The sequence below is a fragment of the Mesocricetus auratus genome, unplaced genomic scaffold (genome assembly GCF_017639785.1).
Source record: "Mesocricetus auratus isolate SY011 unplaced genomic scaffold, BCM_Maur_2.0 Super-Scaffold_4256, whole genome shotgun sequence".
NCBI classification, from domain to species: Eukaryota; Metazoa; Chordata; class Mammalia; order Rodentia; family Cricetidae; genus Mesocricetus; species Mesocricetus auratus.
In genome coordinates, this window is record NW_024429182.1 from 62054264 (window position 1) to 62073304 (window position 19041).

General features: G+C 46.0%; 1 protein-coding gene across 1 annotated transcript in view; it reads right to left on the bottom strand.

Annotated features, from left to right (window-relative positions):
* Nucleotides 1-12592: 12592 nt before the first annotated feature.
* Glrx3 (glutaredoxin 3) overlaps nucleotides 12593-19041 on the bottom strand; it is a 30396-nt gene continuing 23947 nt past the window's right edge. Inside the window, exons 8-11 of the mRNA XM_005064265.4 lie at nucleotides 17896-17948; nucleotides 16754-16793; nucleotides 16572-16664; nucleotides 12593-12850 (exon numbers count right to left, since the gene is read on the bottom strand). Of these exons, the coding sequence (XP_005064322.1) occupies nucleotides 12800-12850; nucleotides 16572-16664; nucleotides 16754-16793; nucleotides 17896-17948 (237 nt within the window). The 3' untranslated portion in view covers nucleotides 12593-12799. The remainder of the gene's footprint in view (nucleotides 12851-16571; nucleotides 16665-16753; nucleotides 16794-17895; nucleotides 17949-19041) is intronic.

A 19041-nucleotide genomic window follows, 5' to 3' on the forward strand; every position in this document is an offset into this window, starting at 1 on the left:
CATGGTCTCTGAGACATGGCTGTTTTGAGGTGTCCCTCTCACATGAAGTCAGGTTTGGGGAGGAAAGAGGCCCTTGGCATCAGTCCCACTGCAAGCCTTCCCTACCCTACACAATAGAAGCCCTTATGGCTAGTGCCCAGCAGCTGTGGCCTCCCTCTACCCACAGAAATGGCCTCCCTTTTGGATCCTTCCTTAATCTGTGAGGATCTCACTGGGAAGGAAGTTACTTGGGTTCTTCTCTCCATTCTTCTTCCCCAGTGCCATCTACCCTCCCAAGGGCCCTGACCCTAAAGAGCATGACAGAGTGGCCCTCCTGGACCAAGACATTCCTGGGAAATGGTGAAAGTTAGATACCTGTTGGGCACGTTAAGAGCAACACAGGGAAAGCAGAAACCACAGAACTGATAGTGATATGACAGTATTTTATAACCTGTCATGGCTCTCAGTAGAAGGAGCTAAAAACACAAAGTGTCCCGACTTTGAACTTCACCTCCAGTGGCTCCTGTGAGACCCTCCTACATATGTGTTTCTTATAAAGCTCAGTAGTCTCCCTTCCGAGTGACATCCAGGCTGAGGATGATGCCTCAAACACATGACAGTTGAAGAAATGAAGCCGATGTGAGCTCGCTCCTGGCACAGCCCTGTAGGAGCTAAGGATATCAGCAGACAAAGAAAAAGATAGGTCTTCGTGAGAAAAGTTGCGGCATAAGGAGTCAGGAACAGAAGAGGACAGTGGAGGAAGGGGTGGGTTACACAGAAGCAGGCCAGGGTGCAGGGGCAGAGTGCCAGCACAAGTCAGGAGCCACATCCACCACTAACATCCTCTGGATGGAGACTGGGAGGCGGAGGGAGGGTGGGGTCGCACGTGGCCTGATGAGGTTAGAGGAGAGACTTCGGTGCCAAGGACCAGAGCAGGGAGCCTCGTGGAAGCAGGCTGCTGCGCAATTGACTAAGAAAGCAGGTGCATGAGCTACACGTGGTCCACACATGCAGAACTGAGCATGACGCATGACAAATGATGACACACAGAACTGGCAAGGTTGAGTGAGGTTTGAAAGTCACATCTAAATGGGCGATAAGCCCATTAATTGGAAGGGCTAGGAATAAAATCCAGGCCCTTTGCATTGCTAAGCGAATGCTCTACCACTGAGCTCTACCTTCAGTTTGGCAAGATGCTCCTCTTGGGGGAAACCGGCTGAAAGTCACCATTTCTTTCTGGTCTCTAGGGACCAGCAATCATCTCAGAAAGCCCCTAGGCCGGTAAGAGTGTAACTCAGCGGTAGAGGCTTGTCTAGCACAGAAGGTTTAATTCCCAGCATTGGAGGATTGGGTCAAAAATTTCCAGAGTCCCCTTGGCTAGCACATGGAGTGTACATGCTTTTCTCTTGCTGTGATAAACACCATGACCCGCAGCAGCCTGGGAAGGGAAGGGCTTATTTCATTTCACAGGTTACAGCCTTCATCGTGGAAAACCAGGCAAGGAGCTCAAGGCAGCAAGTGAACCCAGAGGAAGACTGTAAACTTGCTTGCTCACCCTACCTTACTCAGCCTGCTTTCTTACACGGGGCAGGCCCACCTACCCAGAGACAGCATTGACCACAGTGGGCTGGGCACCTCTCTGTCAATTAGCAACCATGAATATACCCCCCAGGCATAATTCACAAGCCAGTCTGGTGGAGGCATTCCTCTGTTGAGATGCCCTATTCCCAGATGTGGGTTTGTGTCAAATTAACAAAAACTAACCTGCACATGCAGAAGACACAAGGCAGCTAAGAGCAGCCATGCTGAGGCTGGACCAGGGTGAACAGGAGGACATGTGCCTTCAGAAGGGGCAAAACAAGCTCAGGAGCTATTGGTGACCTAGGGTGAGAGTGACTTCCTAGAGTAGAGATGAGCTTAGCTTTGGGTGATTCCATGGGGGAAGAGAGGAATGAGGAGAGCTCTCCCCAGGGTTCTTGGTCATGGGCCTCTGCCTCCTGCAGACTCCAGGGTGAATTTCCCCAAATAGTGAGGCTTGTGTAGAAATTAACCAAACTTATAACCTTGACAAGTCGCTTGAGTTTAGGAACAAAGCTAGTTTGCCAAAATGACTCTTTCCTCTTTAATTAAAATCCTTTGTTAACTGCCAAGCTAATGCCTTCCTCCAAGACAGACAAGATTAGCTTGCATCCATCACCCCAGGCAGATCCAAAGAGGCTAGGGTGTGCCCCCCAAGAGATCAGAGCCAGCTCTCAACAAATGATGTTCACTGGCACTGTAGGCACGGCCCCAAGCACCTGGCAGATCAGATGGGAAGGTCTCTAGAGGGCACCCAGCAGCCCCTGTCTGTGTCAGCATGCCTGGGGGCCAGTGAAAGCATCTGAGGAAGTGTCCAGTGGGGAACTCTCTTGAGAAGGCAGAGATCTGGTTAGCTGAACAAGGACACTGGCTGGGGCTGATAGAGGATGCCAACAGGAACCATACCTGCGTCCCAGAAACTTTGATATGACCACAGCCATTAGAACAGACAGAGAGCAGGGCCAGGCCTAGGGACAGATAAAGCCAGAGCAAACATGCCATCCAGGCCCAGCCCTTCCTATCACAGTGGCTGAGCTATGGTGAGTGACCATCCCCAGCTTGTTTTGAACACAGTGTTTATCCTAAGTCAAACTTGGTTTTACTTCATTGCATTTGAAACAGACAAGAACTGGGATACAGACAGACAGAGAGAGAGGGAGAGGGAGGGAGAGAGAGAGAGAGAGAGAGAGAGAGAGAGAGAGAGAGAGAGAGAGAGATGCCCCTGTGCCTACCACCAGCCACCCCTCCCACACTCCTATGACCATGCCCCTCCTTCCCTTGAGCAATGTTGCCAAACTTTTCCCAGGGAGATGTCACATTCCAGACAGGGCACCATCAACAGACCAAAGAAACGATGTCACCAAAGCTCCACTAATTATTAAGTTTAATTGGAGTTTTTACAGGAACACGGGCAATTTACAGGCAGCTAGACCTCTGAAGAAAAGAACCCCGTAACTGTTGGTCAGTTACACCCTGCTCACAAGCACAGCTAGACCTCTGAAGAAAAGTAGCAGTGGCCATGCATGCCCGGAGAACAGAACTCCACAGAGGGTATAAAATACCTATAAGCACACCCTGATGTGAAGAAATGGCTGGAAGAATGGATAAGCTGGGGGGAAAGGCAAATACCCAAAAATTTCTGAACTGAAGCCCAGATACATTTTGTACCTCCCGCTAAAGATGCCCCTCAGGTGTGGGCCATCTCTATGACTTCAAACAGTACAGCGTGGAAAGAAGAGGGTCACGTCACCGCGGAGACATCTGACAAGGCCGTGACGATCATGTGGACCGTAGGCCAGGCCTCATGATGCAGTGAAAGTGTGTCACCTTACTCTATGGTACGTCCTCCGGGAAGTGGAGCCGGGAAGTGGGGGTAGGGTGTTCAATGCACACACCTGAAAGCCTAGGCTAGACTGATGGCTACCTAGAAGGTAGACTTCGCTCCACAGGGCTGATGCTGTCACCTGAGGGGTGCACCGTCAGCAGCGCCATCTAAGGAGGCTTTCAATGGCCAGGGCATGGAGGTCATAGGGTTCAGCTGTAATATTCTAACAGGTAACAGGGCGGGCAACAAGCGATAGACACACAATTCTGTGAACTCTAAAGCCCCAGAAAATCACCCGCAATCTTTCACATGCTTGATCTGTAAAAAGAAAAAGGGTAGAGTTGCAGAACAAGCGGCCTGAACACACGCGTACGGGGGGGGGGTGGAGAATGCCAGTGCTGCGGTCTCCTCAGTCCTAGCACACCTCCTGGTGTCCAAGGGCCGCCCCTGCAGGCGGCACGGCTGATCAACCCGCGGTGTGCAGCGCCCTCGTGTGGACACACACGGTCACCACCTGCAGCCTCTCCAAGTCAGGAGCTGATTTTGATATTCAGAGTCCAGTGGAGGCCAGATACAGAGGACACCAGGCTAGTTCCTGCAAAGTCACAGGCGGCCTCAGCTGGAGGCAGAGAACCTGAATTAACACAGAAACCCCAGCATCGCCCACCATTACCCATCTTGGTGTTGGTGAGTGACCCACACAAGCCATGACTGAACACAAGGACAGGCCGGGGTCCAACCTTATCCTGACACTGACATCTCCAAGCTAGGCTAGAACTGGGACTGTGCAATCCCTGGGCAGCCACAGAGAGCAAGTCTGGGCCATCAAGGTCCCTGCAGTCTGGGGATGACCCTGGCAGAGGGCAGAGGCGTTAAAGGGGCCTGCACTCTTCTCCACAGACCTCCAAAGCTGCAGTCAGTGCTGGTTTCTGCAGGCTGTTTATCCACCTCTGTGTGCACCGCAGCCCTTGAGGAGAAAGGCCAGAACAAAGTGCCGGGGGGGGCGGGGGTGGACAGCACTCAAAGGCTCTGGGCACCCTAACTCACTTGGTAGCTGTTTGTCAGGGTGACTGGACAAAGAACATATGCTTTGTCCCTGTGTTTGGGAACTCTTTAGCCTGTTCCTCTGGAAGCCACAAGTGTGCACTCCACCCTCTGTAATCACCTCATCTCCGGCTTCTTTACTCCAAGGACGAGGACCCAGGCCCTCTCATCCCCTACCTAGCTTTGGCCTGATCCTTGGGGATTGCAACTGCTCTCCCTCCCACACCACACAATTGAACTGTAACTCCACATCCTGTGGGGATAAGAGGACAATTAGAGGAATGACCTAGGGTCAACTCCCAGGTACACCTAATACTATGACCTTGAGCAATTTGCTTAACCTGTTTCCCCCTCTAAAGTGGGATTGAAAAGGCCGTGACTTCTGCTGAATCCAGTGCTCGGGTGGCTGCCTGATGCTGTGTGTATGTTGGCTGTTATATGGCAGCCATAGTGGGTAATGTGCTCTGGTAGTAATGGTTCCTGAACAGGGCTCATGACAAGTGACACTGACAGTCAAGTGCAGACTCCTCCATGAGTCCCTTAACCAACCTTAGGGAGAGGACTGCAGGGACGTCCAGTTAGGAGAGCCCAGCAGGTTGGACCCTCAGGCTGGACACATGACGGAGAACTAGTAGTGCCTCTTTGCCTTTGGCCTGGACAGACAGCCTCAAGCGTGCACTCGGAGGACTCTGCTACCATCATCTCCAACCTCCTGTCTTATCTCTAGACTTAGCAGAGGACTATGACCTCCTATGGTGCAGTGGCAAGCTCGTGAGAACTTCCTTGACAGCAGTGGGCACATGCCCCAAAGCAGAATCCTAGTGGACCATGGTACATAGAAGCTCAAACCCAAAGTAAAACCCAGCAAGGTTACATAGCACATGGTGTCGCTGGGGTTTGACCATGGGTCCGCCGACTCCAGATGCCATTTCCCCACCCCCAGGATGCGAGGAGTCAACCGTCCACTTGTGTGGCTTGCAAGAGGACAGATGGTAGTCAGGGGATGTGAGGGGACAGCATGCCACACCTGGACCAAGTGTCAGCCCAGCAACCACATCCCCCTGTCGAGGCAGAATGATATTGCAGAGCAAGAACCTGAGCTTGGCAGCCCAGGAGTCTAGCACGTAAGTGAGATACGTACCCTGTCTGAACAACCCAACCCTTTCACACAGCACCCGGGTGAAGAAGACAAGCCCCAGGTGAAAAGCCACCATTCCCACAGAGGCTGAGCTAGACCAATGTGAACATACAAGGTAAACATTCTCGTGCTCGTCTTTAACTCACCGTGCACTCCAGAGGGTGAGAAAACACCCATGCTCTCGATTCTAGTCCTTATTCACGACTACAGCAAACCACAATCAAAGCGATGAGGGTGCCAGAAGAAAACTTCATTTCCACACCGCCTTTAGAGACAGTTCCTTCCTGTTTTCTGAACAAGAGGCCCACAGTTCACACGGCAGGAGCTGTGTGCAGCCCCACTGGAGTCAGGGTCCTTCCCAGGGAGTGGACAAGAACAGCTCTGAAGAGGAACTCCCGGGAACTCGCGGGAAGTCCAGGCTCTAGATCTCGACTGCAGGTATCAGGACAAGACCACCATCACTTCCCAGAGCAGCCTCTTCTTCGTGTGCACACTTATGTCCAAGCGCATTTCCTCTGTGCCGTGAAGTGCACACTGGGACAGAGCACTGGTGCAAGGCTGCCCTGGAAACCGTGGCCACCACCTGCACGCTCAGGCTTTTACCCAGGATCAGCCTGGACCCCACAGTCCTTGGCTGCATGGTGTAGAGCATGGGTACCAGGAGCTCTTGATTTGTGGACAAAAAAAAAAAAAAACCCTTCTGACATGACTAGCAGGCATAGTTACAGAGGGTGACATGCCTCAATAAAAGCAGAAAAAGAAAATTTTTAAATGGGGAGGGAGTAGGAGAAAGAGACAGACAGTGGGGTTCTGAGGGTATCCAAATTCCTTCTAGCTTTTCAGCAGGCTATGGCTGTTGCTTTGGGAGACAAACTGGGCCTGATAGCACAAAAACTATCTTAATGCCCACAATTAACAATCCTCACCTCATCTCAGATAAGATCTCCCATGCACAGGTCCAGAGCTAGGGTTTACAGGAAGAATGCTAAGATCTGCCATGGCTCCATGGTCATCAGTCAGGCAAGCTCCCCCTCTAGTGTTCATGTGGGGAAACTGCAACTTCCTCAAAAAAAGTGTGCCGCTTTAAGGAACTATTAAGTGTGCTTAATAATTAACCACTGGAAGACATTTAGATGAAAGTGGGGCAGCATTGAAGAGGACGTTTAGAGTCAGAATACAACAGGTCATAGAGCTGTTAAAAAGCTTCCCTACTCCTAACACAAGGTTACACACACACACACACACACACACACACACACACACACACACACACACACACACCTCAGCAGCATCAGAAACCAGAGGCTTTTACATCTCCACTAAATGGCACAGCTCTCCTATAGCATGCAGAGCTTCAGGCAAGGGCCAGGGCTGGACATCAGGTGTCTGGTTTGAATGGCAGCTCCTACCAGACCTGATGACATACACAGGAGGCAAAGGCAGAAAGAACCACCAGTAAGGCTATCCAGGCCCAGCCTGGGCTCCCTATATTAAACACATAGTAAGGGGGGTGCTGGAGAGGAGGTTCAGCAATTAAAAACACTTGCTCTTGCACCCAAATGATGTTCACAAGCAATCCCTACCTCCAGTTCCAGGGGATCTGACACCCTTTTCTGACCTCCACAGGCACCAAGCACACACTTGGTACCAAGATATATATACATGCAGACAAAACACGTGTGCACATACAATAAATAAAAAAAATCACAGCTGCTCACCCTGGGCCCTTTTTGAAGAACTTACAATATTACTCCTACAGGGAACCAGGCTTGGGACAAGGGCTCCAAGCAGCCCTTTAAAGTCCCTAAAACTAGCTTATCTGAAGCCCTTCAAACCTGAACGTCTGTGACTAAGATTACTCTTAAAGCCACACACTGTGGAAGATGCACCACTCAAGCGGGTCGCTTCAGCTGAGGCCACTGCTGCAACCTAACACTAGCTATGTGCATTAAAGGGGGGGGCTACAAAAAAACTACGTCATTTCCATCCAGAAATGGTCTAACTTGGTAACAAGTCCCAGTTGTCAATTTTCAAGAAAAATGATTTTAAAACTTAATCAGTAATAAAATCTTGTTTCATGTGAAATCTTATTTTGGGGGTGCATTTTTTTAGAATTTTTTCCTGTGTGTGTGCGCGCGCGTGCGCGTTTGTATATAGTTAGGCACAGCTGCCCGTTGGAGGACACAGATGCACCTGACGTGGGTACTGGGAATCACACTAGGGGTTCTGTAAGAGATGTCTGTGCTCTTAAGTCCTATGCCATCCCTCAAGTCGTTGTTTATTGTCCTTTGAGACAAGGATGCATGCATCTAGGGCCTCCATCCACCTGCTAATCCTTCTGCCTACACTGCCGAGTGTCCAGATTGCAAGTGTGTCACGAAGCCCAGCAAATGTGAAGCTTTGAGCTTCAATTGTCAGGATGGATGATGAATGTGCGCCTCTGCAAAAACCACTACTTCCAAGATGAGTTCTCTTGAGAATTACCATTTGACGGTTGACAATATTGTTCTTGTGTACAAGTCACACCCTCATCCACTCCTCCTGACCCTTCTTCCCATCTAGCCCCACCTCCTACCCTCTTGACTGCAGTGTCTTTCAGTTCCTAGAACTTCCGATCCCTCTTCTGGAATGTTCCCTGGGTCTTGAAAGAGGTGGCACGGATGCCCCATTTGGGGCCAAGCACTGAGCAGTCACTTAAATAATTTAGTTATTAAATGACCAACTTAAAAAAATATGCTTGTTATTAAATCAATCTCAACTTCAAATTCCTCAGTAGGATATAACTAAGCACTTTTGTAAAGACTGAAAATACCAGTAAGTCTTACCTCTTGAGAAGTCAAGGCCACGGGACTTGACAATGAAGACAGTGGATGGTGAGGGGCTGTCACCCTGGAGCTCAGGGAGCACTGTACCACACACCTCAGAAACTCCAGGTTGGCACACCTGGTTATTTCAACAGTGGGCCCTAGGGAGTTTATCTTGTCAACTTGACTTAATTTAGAATTACCTAAGAAATACAACTCTGAGTGTATCTGTAAAAGTGTTTCCAGAAGGTTTAACCCTGAATATGGGATATAGCATACTGTGGGCTGAGCTCTCAAACTGGTTAAAAAGAAAACACCAGGCAGTGATGGCACATGCCTTTATTCCCTGGTGGAGCTCTGTGAGTTCAAGGCCAGCCTGGTCTATAAAGTGAGTTCCAGGACAGCCAGGGCTGTTACACAGAGAAACCCTGTATTGAAAAGGGGGGAGGGGAGGGGAGAGGAAGGTAGGAGGGAGACAGGTGAGTACCAGCATGCATGTATCTCTCCCTGACTTCCTGACCGCAGGTGCCTGCCTTCCCCATGATGGAAGTGCTTCTGTCAGGTGCTCACAGCAACCAGGACAGTAGCTGAGGACAGGACAGGTCACAGTCAGAACAGCACAGTAACTGAGTGTGTACAGGGCGGGTCCACACATTCAGTACAGGCAGAACAAGATCAAGCCAACATAACCTTAGGAGGTCACCAGCAGTCCTAAGAGTCACTTGGCTGAGTGGGACAAATGTCTCTAAAGGGACAAGGGCAAGAGCTTTGGAATGGCCACAAGTACCGTAGCACACACCTTTACCAGAGTATGCAAGTTTGTAAGTCACACCTACGTGTAAAGTTGAGTCCTCCCGCATGGCTGCACACCCCAGCAGGTAGTGTCCCCAACTAAAGGAAAGCCTCACTACCCAGGTATGCTTTCACTGTCTTGACCCTTCCTACCCCACAGTTCCACTCCCCACTTATTACAAAATGCCAAGTTTGAGGGGAAAGTCTGTACAGGCTTTTTCTTTTAACCAGCTCCCAAATCATAACACGGAAACTTACTAGATATGAATGCTGGGCCTAGCTGAGGCTCATTTCTAGCTAGCTCTTTTAACTTCAATTAGCCTGTTTCTCTTCATCTATGTTTTGCCTCGAGGCTTTTTACCTTTCTTTCCTTCTGTGTATCTTACTTTCACTGTTTCTCCTATCTGGGTAAGCTGCCTGGATTCTGGCCCCAGATGTGTCCCTCTGTGTCCCTCTCTTTCTCCCTCCTCCTCTCCTCCTCCTCTATTGAGCCTAGATTTCTCCCCCTACTTAATTCCCTCTGCCCTCCTACCCCACCTATCCCTCTCTTCCTAGCTATTGGTCATTCAGCGTATTAGACCAATCAGATGCCTTAGGTAGGAAAGGTGAAACAGTTACACACCTCTTCAAAGTTAAACAAATGCAGCATAAACAAATACATCACACCTTTAACATAAAGTACTATTTCACAGCATAAACAAATGTAACTCATCTTTACATAATTATTTCACAAAAAGTCCATTCCTACAGGGTTATCTCCCAAAGCAGACACAAATTCCTAAGAAACTTCCTCTATCAAGGAAGTTATTTCCAAACATAAGCACATTAACTGGCCAGTAGTTAGTGTGTGGCTGGCCCTGTAATCCCTACTTAGTCAGCACCTTCGAGGAGACTCCTGCTTATGGGAGAACTGGTTTCCCTGGTGACAGCCATAGTGACACGAGTCTCTGTTGAGAGCCACTCCAGGGCTGACTGTCCGCAGTGCCTCCAGACTTCACTCTCAGCCCCATACATGATGAATCCCACCTCACATCCTGGAGGCTGCAGAAGTCAGCTATACCAGATCCACCTAGGACCACTCCCTAGGGACACTGGTGTCCCAAGACATGTCCAAACCTGTTCAGCTCAACACAGTACACACTTGGGAGTCTCCCCCAACAGGCACCCAATAAAACATCCAAACAAAACTGCAGCCTTTCCCCCAGGAAGTGAATGGATGTCGCAGATGCTAGAAACAAAACTGCCTCTAGAATATAAGTGGGCTTCAACTTTGACAAAAGGTTTCTACAAAAGCAGCTGTCTTCAGCCCATTTACAAACTCTCTTCTGTTAGGAAGTCTGACAACAGAAGTTCAACTGGAACCCAAACTCTTTACTTCCAGATTATATCTTAAAAATTGCACTAGGAACAGCCACCAATCAGTCAAGCTCTCTTCATCACCCCAATGCCTCCTCGCCTCATTGTTATCCCCAATTGCCCTGGGGTCAAAAGAACAATTTAAGAGACTAAAAGAACTAGGGTAAAATGGTAAGGGAGGGAGGGAGGGAAAGAATGAGGGGGGAGAAGAGAGAATGAATAAGATGTGAAGAAGGGAGTGGGAAGGATGGCTAGTCCTGGGAGGAGTTGGGGAGAAGAGTAGAGGGCAAACATAATCAAAACCCATTCTATGAAATTTTCAAATAAAAATAAATTTAAACTGGTTTGGTTACTTACATTACCCAAATACATTTTACTTCAATGTAGGGGACACTACGCTACCAATCTATAGTGGCAAAGGTATGTGTCAGGATTTCCCAAGTCAGGTTGGCCTGTGAGCATGTGTGTGAGGACTACCTTTAGCTGAGGTGGGAAGATGTGCCCACCGTGAACTGACCTACTTTGTGAACTGGGCCCTCAACTGTGTAAAAGCCACAAGGAATGCATGCATTTTCACCCTGTTCCTGCTGCTTGCTTTGAGCTCCTGTCCTGACTTTCCTACAATGATGGGCTGTGACCTGGTACTGGAAGCCTAATAAACCATTTACTTTTGTCAGGGTGATCCACCACAGCAACAGAGATGAAATCAGGACTTAGGATAAGGTGAGGATAAACATTGTATTGGAATAGGACGGGGGCATTTGTGCAAAAAAAAAAAAAAATCATAAAAGCCATGTACAAATAAGCTCAGTTTGGGACCCTAAGAAAACCAGTCTTCCTGCAGATGGTGTGAATAAGAAATGCTCCCCACTGTCTCCAACTTCAGCACTTCATCCCCAGTAGATGGTGCTCTTTGGGAGGGTTAGGTGGCCTTGTTTGAGGAAGCATGTCATGGGGGACAGGCTTTGGGAGTTTAAGGGTTGCACCATTTAAGTCTTCTCTCTCTGCTTCATGCTTAAGGTTCAAGGTGTTTTGTTTTCTGCTTCTGCTCCAGACACCATGCCTATGGCTTACTAACCTATCTCCCTGCCCAAACAAATCCTTCTATAAGACGCCTTGGTAACAAGTGTTTAACTAAGCCATAGAAAAGTTACTAAATTTGGCCATACCTCCAAAAGGCACACAGGAAGCCACACCCTAGTAAGAACAACAGATATTTACATTTACCTGCATTAAGTTTTACTTACACAATAATTTTCATTTAAGTGGAAATAAAGAGCCTTGTTTTCCTAACCCTAGGAAGCCAGGCCCATTCACCTTTAGAACTTGTGCTATTTTGGTCCCTCCACCTTACACATCACAAGGCAGAGGTTAGAAGTAGCAGCTTGAGAGCTCTGGGGAAGCTGGGTCTGTACTCCCTCCCTGGCTTTGCTTGTCCCAATTACTGGACACACCCCTTTCCTTCCTACACACAGTGCTCACACAGCCCAGGTCAACAGGCTAAGATCATTTAAGAACATCCCATAGGCAGCAAATGCCCAGATCCCATAGCTGTGAATTCAGAAATCCTAAGTAAGGCTTGTGCCAGCAAAGCATAATGGGACAAGTGTCTCTCATGTATGTAAAGTCAGGGTGGAAAGCAATACATTGAAATTTCTCATGGCTCTTGGAATATGCTCTAGCTATTGGTAGGCACAATTAGTATATTCATTGCAATGATCAAAATAACTAGTAATCCTCTAAGACTGAAGGCTGCTTCCATACTCTAGATCACTATTGCTCCCTCTAATCGACGCTGGGACAGAGGTGTACTGGCTTTCTGAAAGTGGTCTGGATAAACATCACTGTCAGCAGGATAAATAAGCCTTTTGGTTGCATTTTCCAAGGCTGTGAAAAGCTCTCTGGCCAGTGAGGGGAGCCATTGGACTGGCACAGTTCTCTAAGCCCTAGTGCACACTACCTGTGAGAGCCTTCATTTCCTGATGGAAAGTTGCTACAAGGAGCTCATGTTAAGAAAGAGATTTAAAGGAATTAGTGACAGCGACTGTATGTTACAAAGACACATTCTACACATAATTATTTTTAGCTGAATGTGAAGTTTATTGCCTTCTATGTTTCAGGGAAAATGTAACATACGTTTCTTCAGCACAACTGTGTGAAACACACAGCGCATAGCTGGGCGATGCATTTCTACTCCTACTCCACTTCTCAGGACCAAATCAACAACGGTTCCACTGTAATTAAATACTTCTTGTAGTCCTTGGACACCATGCTTAACATGAACTAATTTTCTCCTTTCAATATAGGCAGCAATTCACCGTTGTCTTTCAGTTCCTAAAAATTAAAAAAGCAGGTATGCGTGAGTGTACAGTCATGCCAAAAGAATATATATGATCAACAAACTTTTACCGTATCTGACTAAACCTGCAAGCTTTCAACATGCCAACATTCTTATACCATAAAACAAAATACAAGGGGCAGCAGTAGAGCACTGGCCTAACAAACCAAGGCCCAGGGTTCAAGTCTCCCTCTTGTCTCTCCTCTCCTCTTGCTCTGCACAAATGAAACTGAACATAAACTATATGTGTGGATTTATTTTAAAGCTAAATACAGTCATCTTTTTCGTATTCATGGAGACTGACTAGGGGTTTACTACAGACCAAGGACAATCCTTACAGAAGATTGTGTACAAGATATAACACACACACATGCTGAACTTGTTCTCCAAGTTACAATGTAAGTGTTACTCTGTATTGCTTGGGAAATAACAACAAGGAAAACACTAGTAGACTGTCAAGAGCACAAAGGTCCTTATACCCACAGATCTCCAAGGAAACTAGGAATGTTATGCATGCCGGATTCTCTTTTCCATGTAAGAGATGTAAAATCTGTTCTTCCATCTGGAAAGCTGGGAATCAGAGGTGATTAGCAGCCTAGTGATCGGTGTTATCTGTTGAGCCAGGCCATATCAAGCTCCCACAACCAGGACCAGAGGTTGCTAATAGCCCAAATGACCTCTAAGATAGCTGTATGACCAAGACTAGGCCAGATCCTTCCTTAGGCTCTTAAGCTAGTACAAGGTAGCCTATCTCTAGAACCCATCTTTTTGGAAGAAATGACATGTACTTGAGTTTCAATGTATTTATGCTTTCTTGTGCACTGGGGGTTGTATTTCTTTTTTTTTTTTTTTTTTTTTTTTTTGGTTTTTATGAGACAGGGTTTCTCTGTATTGTTTTGGAGGCTATCGGTCCAGCCCGGCCTCGAACTCACAGAGATCCGCCTGCCTCTGCCTCCCGAGTGCTGGGATTAAAGGCGTGTGCCACCAACGCCCGGCGGGGGTTGTATTTCATAAGGAAATTTTTTCCAAATAATACTGGATTTAAATATGTTGGCAATAAACCACCCAGCATCAGACTCCCTGAAGTATGATCCGGGTTGACAAGTCAATCTGAACGAGTTTTCATTCTCCCTCTTCTCAGTTTGCTTCCTTGCCTGACAAGACACTTGCAAGAACCTCCTCAGTACATATTCACAACAGACTAAAAAATTTTTGAGTGAGTGTGTGTGTGTGTGTATGTGTTATGTTCAGTGGTTAAATCTTCACATCTAAAACCCACAGATGGGAGAACTGGCAAACAATCTCAGGTTACAAAGTTAAAAGGGTGTTCCAAACCAACAGATTAGTAAGCACAAAACCACTGAGCCAAGCTAGTCATAGTTCAGGCATGTAACAGATCAGGTGGCCTTCAGCAGCATCTAGTCTTCGGAGAGTTTCTCTTCCCTACACACAAGCTAACATCCTGCTGCACCACAGTCCATTTTTCTGATCTCCAGGTTTATACCTAAGCTATGGTGAGAAGCAGATGAACTCTACATGGTAAGAATCTTTCCCTCTGAGCCTTCACTGAAGAAATTCTTTCTTCTCTGAAAGCAAACAGTTCAGACATCTTTACTAGGCATTTTTTTTTAATATTTTATTTATTTATTGTGTATACAGTCTTCTGCCTGGATGCCAGCAGAGGGCACCAGATCTCATTCAAGGTGGTTGTGAGCCACCATGTGGTTGCCAGGAATTGAACTCAGGACCTCTGGAAGAACAGTCAATGCTCTTAACCTCTGAGCCATCTCTCCAACCCCCTTTGCTAGGCATTTTAAAATCACTCAACCAAGATTCTTAATGCAAGCACTCCTCAGTTCATCTATTGTCTTGACATAGCAGTCTTTTTCAGGACATCAGACTGAACAAGGCACTGAATTACTGACTCAGTCAACATAAAAGTAACAAAGCTCTAACATAGGCCAATCAGAATTAACACATGGATTGTAGACTAATAAACAGACAAAAAACTACACTCTGTAGGAAACACAAAGTGACAGCTCCACAAACCTTTAAGAAAAAAACAGGAGCACTAACATCAACTTGCAAAGTACATGTTCTGAGCAAAGATCATAAAGTCATACAGTACCCCAAAAGTTTAAAACTATTTTCTGGTCTCCCAAGACCCTATGGCTAAGGCACGGCCTAAAAGCATCTGTGATCTAAAGACAGGTTGTATCTTACTAAGACATCTACCTATGTTTGATGTGTATGCACCTAGATATTAAAGCGACAAATGCACACTTACCTTGTTGCTTCAAAGCTACTCAAAAGCTATAGTGTTTTCCTCCAGGAATGAGACCATTTATTAGGAAAGCTTCATCTCTGCCTTCTTTTCTTTCTTTTTTCCTCCTGCTACCTTATTTTCAAAGTGCCATCAAACTCTGCATTTGGCAGAAAACAAAGCAGCCCTGAACCAGTAAGGCAGAGCAGACCTGCGGCTGCCTGGGATCCTGATTCCACAGACATGTTGCCTGGTACAGATATTGAGTTTCTTCACATTGTGAAAGCCTGTTTTAAAGACTTTATTTTGTAATGTATAAGTATTATAAACAATTATTTTCCACTTGAAATTTAGAGAAACTTTCCCCCAAACAATCAGAAGGCCTAAGGGCAGTCTCCAACCCTTCAGGAGAAGCTGCCACAAACTGGGAGCTGAGTCATCCATATCCCCTCCTTAACACACTAACCAAGGCAGTAGGGGGAGGTGGGGCTACCAAAGCTGCTTCTTTCCTTTACATGTTTAAATTAGCCAACGCCGCTAAAACATACAGTTACTAGATAAGGCCACCTACTAGCACAAGAAATAGGAAGTCCATTTAAAAAACAAGAGAAACAAATTTTTTAACTGTCTAGCAACCTAATACAAACAGAGCATCAGGAAGGATTGAACGAGATACAAGGTCAGCTGTGGTGACTCACACCTATAACCCAAGCACTAGGAAAACAGACAGAAAGACTACCCAAAGCCAGCCTAGTCTAGAGAAGGAGCTCAAAGACAACCTGGATTGGAGAATGAGACCTTACCTCAACAGAAAAATAAGAAGCATGCAACATGCAGTACTTGTTTTAAACAGAATTATACTCCAACAGCTAAAAGAGTCCTGTCAATTGGCAGAGGTGACCTGCAGTCACTATGGCATGGGGGCCAAGAGACTCTTGCCTCCGTCTCCTAGTCCTCATCCTTATCCTTGTACCTGAAGTAGGTTAAGGGAAAAGGAAAAATGGCCCAGAGAAACAATTACAATAACAAAAACTGAAGGAGCATAAGAATTTTGGGACGAGAGATGTTTCTGGCAGAAAGAATGTACACATTTACAAGGAAGATGAACCCTGAAGGATGGAGGAAAAAAAGATTTAAATATGGATGATGCAAGAAAATCTAAAGTTGGAGGAATCGGATAAAGATGGTTGATAGAGAAGGAAGCTGTGCTGCAGTTAGCACAGCAGGGTCCTGAATTCATCTGAACATTTAGCTACACAGTTTAGCTCTCACTGGCAGCTGGCAGCATTCGGTGGATTTGAAGACAACTCAGAGCAGGAGTAAGCAAGAGACACTAAGACATATACACAGAGGATGCTGAATGTGAGGCTGGAGAAAACAGGAGCCAGGCAACACTAAAGTTAGATACTTAAACAAATTTCTCAGTTCTTGGGAAGAGCAATGAAAAGTCTTACCTTAACAATATCCAATCCTCCTACAAGCTCCCCTCTCACATACAGCTGAGGGTAGGTTGGCCAGTTCGAGAATGTTTTTAATCCCTGCCGCACCTAAAAAAACAACAGGAACCCTGAAGTCTTTCCACCAGACCCTGTGACTAAAGCTAAAACATGGATGAAACAGAAAACCCAGAACTTACTTCTTCATCCTCCAGTATATCGAAAGTTTCATATTCAACCCTGAAAGGGAGAAATTTTTTTAACAGGTGTTCATTTTAAACAAAAAACATAAAACCCACCTAGTGTTTTTAATATGGTCAAGAAAAGCATTCCTTGCTAACAAAACTTACTAGAGAAAGCCTACTATAAAGCAATGGGAATGACTTTATCATCGGGCTTGCCATTCTAAGACAAAATTACTAGTCTTTGATGGACAAAACTAGCTTCAGCAAAATTCTCTTATGTACTTATCGGGACAACAAAAGGCCAAGACATTTGTGTGGACATCAGGGGACAACTTGCAGGAGCCAGTTCTCTCCCTCTACTATTTGGGTCCCAGGGTTAAGGCTCAGGTCATCAGGCTTGGGGACAAGCGCCTTTTACCCTCTAAGCCATCTTACTTGCCCCAGTGTTTCTTAAGAAAGCCATTTTGTAAAGGTTATATATATTCATACTGTGCTGCTTAAGTGTCTTTAATCCTGCTGCGGATCTGCAACTTCAGAGAATACTTTCTATTCAAAGTAAGATCAGAATGCATACTACAATTTGAAAAGAAGCAATCACAGAATGGGAAATAGACAAAACATTTGAAAATCCAAAAGAATATGTGCTAAACATGTTCTCCACATAGGTGGGTTGGTTTCAACCACAAAAATCAACTGGGGAATCCCCACCTAGTGCCTTCCCAGCAGCTCACCACAGGAGCAGAGACTTAACAGCTTACCCTATTCCAGGCAAATGAGGCCAGGGGCCTCACCCTACCCACAGGACCTGAGTTGTAGGCAGCTGTGAGATGCCTGGTGTGGGTGCTGAGAACCCAACTCTAATCTTCTGCAAGAGCAGTACACACATAATCACTGAGCCAGCCATCTCTCTAGCCCTGAAAACACAGGCTTCTAAATAACATTTAAAACATATGAGCATCTCCCTGTGTATGGTGAGAACAAGGGCCAAAAAATTTTGGTCTAAGTTTAAGCATAAAAAAAACTATAAAAAATAAACAATATGTCAATAAATAAATACTATCCAAATAGGCTTTGATATTTAAACTGTAAAGTATCAATGGCAAAACTGACAAGCTAGAATTTTTTATATATACCATTTGAAAACAAAATTTACATACCCAGTACTATTCAGTATTTCCAGAATTTGTTTGCTGAATCCACATTTTGCTTCCTAAATTATATATATTAAAAAAAAAGTACACTGTTCATTTTTTTCACAGACCCAGTAAGTGTGGCTGCAGCAAATGCTCCAGTCAGCACCCCAGCCACTGTTTACCCAGCTCCCATGCTTCTTCCACTCCCTCTGAAGTACTCATTCAGGCTGACATCATCCCCAGCAATCACAGACCTCCTAAGATAAGGAACGTGTAGCAGCTCAAAATCCTTATGATCACAAGCTTCCCTAAGTGAAACCCATTCATCTACACAGACTCACCCGACTCTTTCCTTGCTTTATGCAAAGGGACAGGACATAGTCAAACCAGTGGCAATAACTAAAATAACTGTTTTCACATTCCCGCAAACCTTTAGTCACAACTTTTTTTGTTTTTTAATTTTTTTTTCAAGACAGGGTTTCTCTGTAGCTTTGGAGACTATCCTGGAACGAGCTCTTGTAGACCAGGCTGGCCTCGAACTCACAGAGATCCGCCTACCTCTGCCTCCCTAGTGCTGGGATTAAAGGTGTGCGCCACCATCAGCCAACTAGTCAAAGGCCAGCTAGTCACGCCTTTTAAACTTATCTTTGCATTGCAGCATCAGCTCATTTGAAGTGATTGAAATCCTATGCTTTATTTCAGGTCACAGATTCCCCAAGCCCCAGCTATCTTGGGAAAGAAATGTGACAATACATAACATTTTAAAAGCTCTCAGGACATCATTTCCAAGAAATGCAAATTCTTCCAGGACAGCCACAAGAAGTGTAGAGAATCAAAGTCTGCTTTTAAAATAATGGAGCAAAAGAGTGCTGCTTCATCATTACTACAAGTTATTAACATAATGTTCATTTTTAATAAGCACATTGTCCCTGTCAGTGTCTATGTCCTCACACAGTGGTACCAACAGGCTAAAATTATATTGTCTTCCTTATTACTTTTACCACACTAGTTACTTGTTTTAACTAGTTATTTGTTTTAACTAATTAGGCGTCACTCTGTTGATACCACAGCAACCCTTACAGAAACCTGATGCTAAAAACGGTCTAATGGCATCATTAGGTCTGTTCACAAAAAGACAAAGGGATGCAAAGGCCTCTGTGGCATCACTGG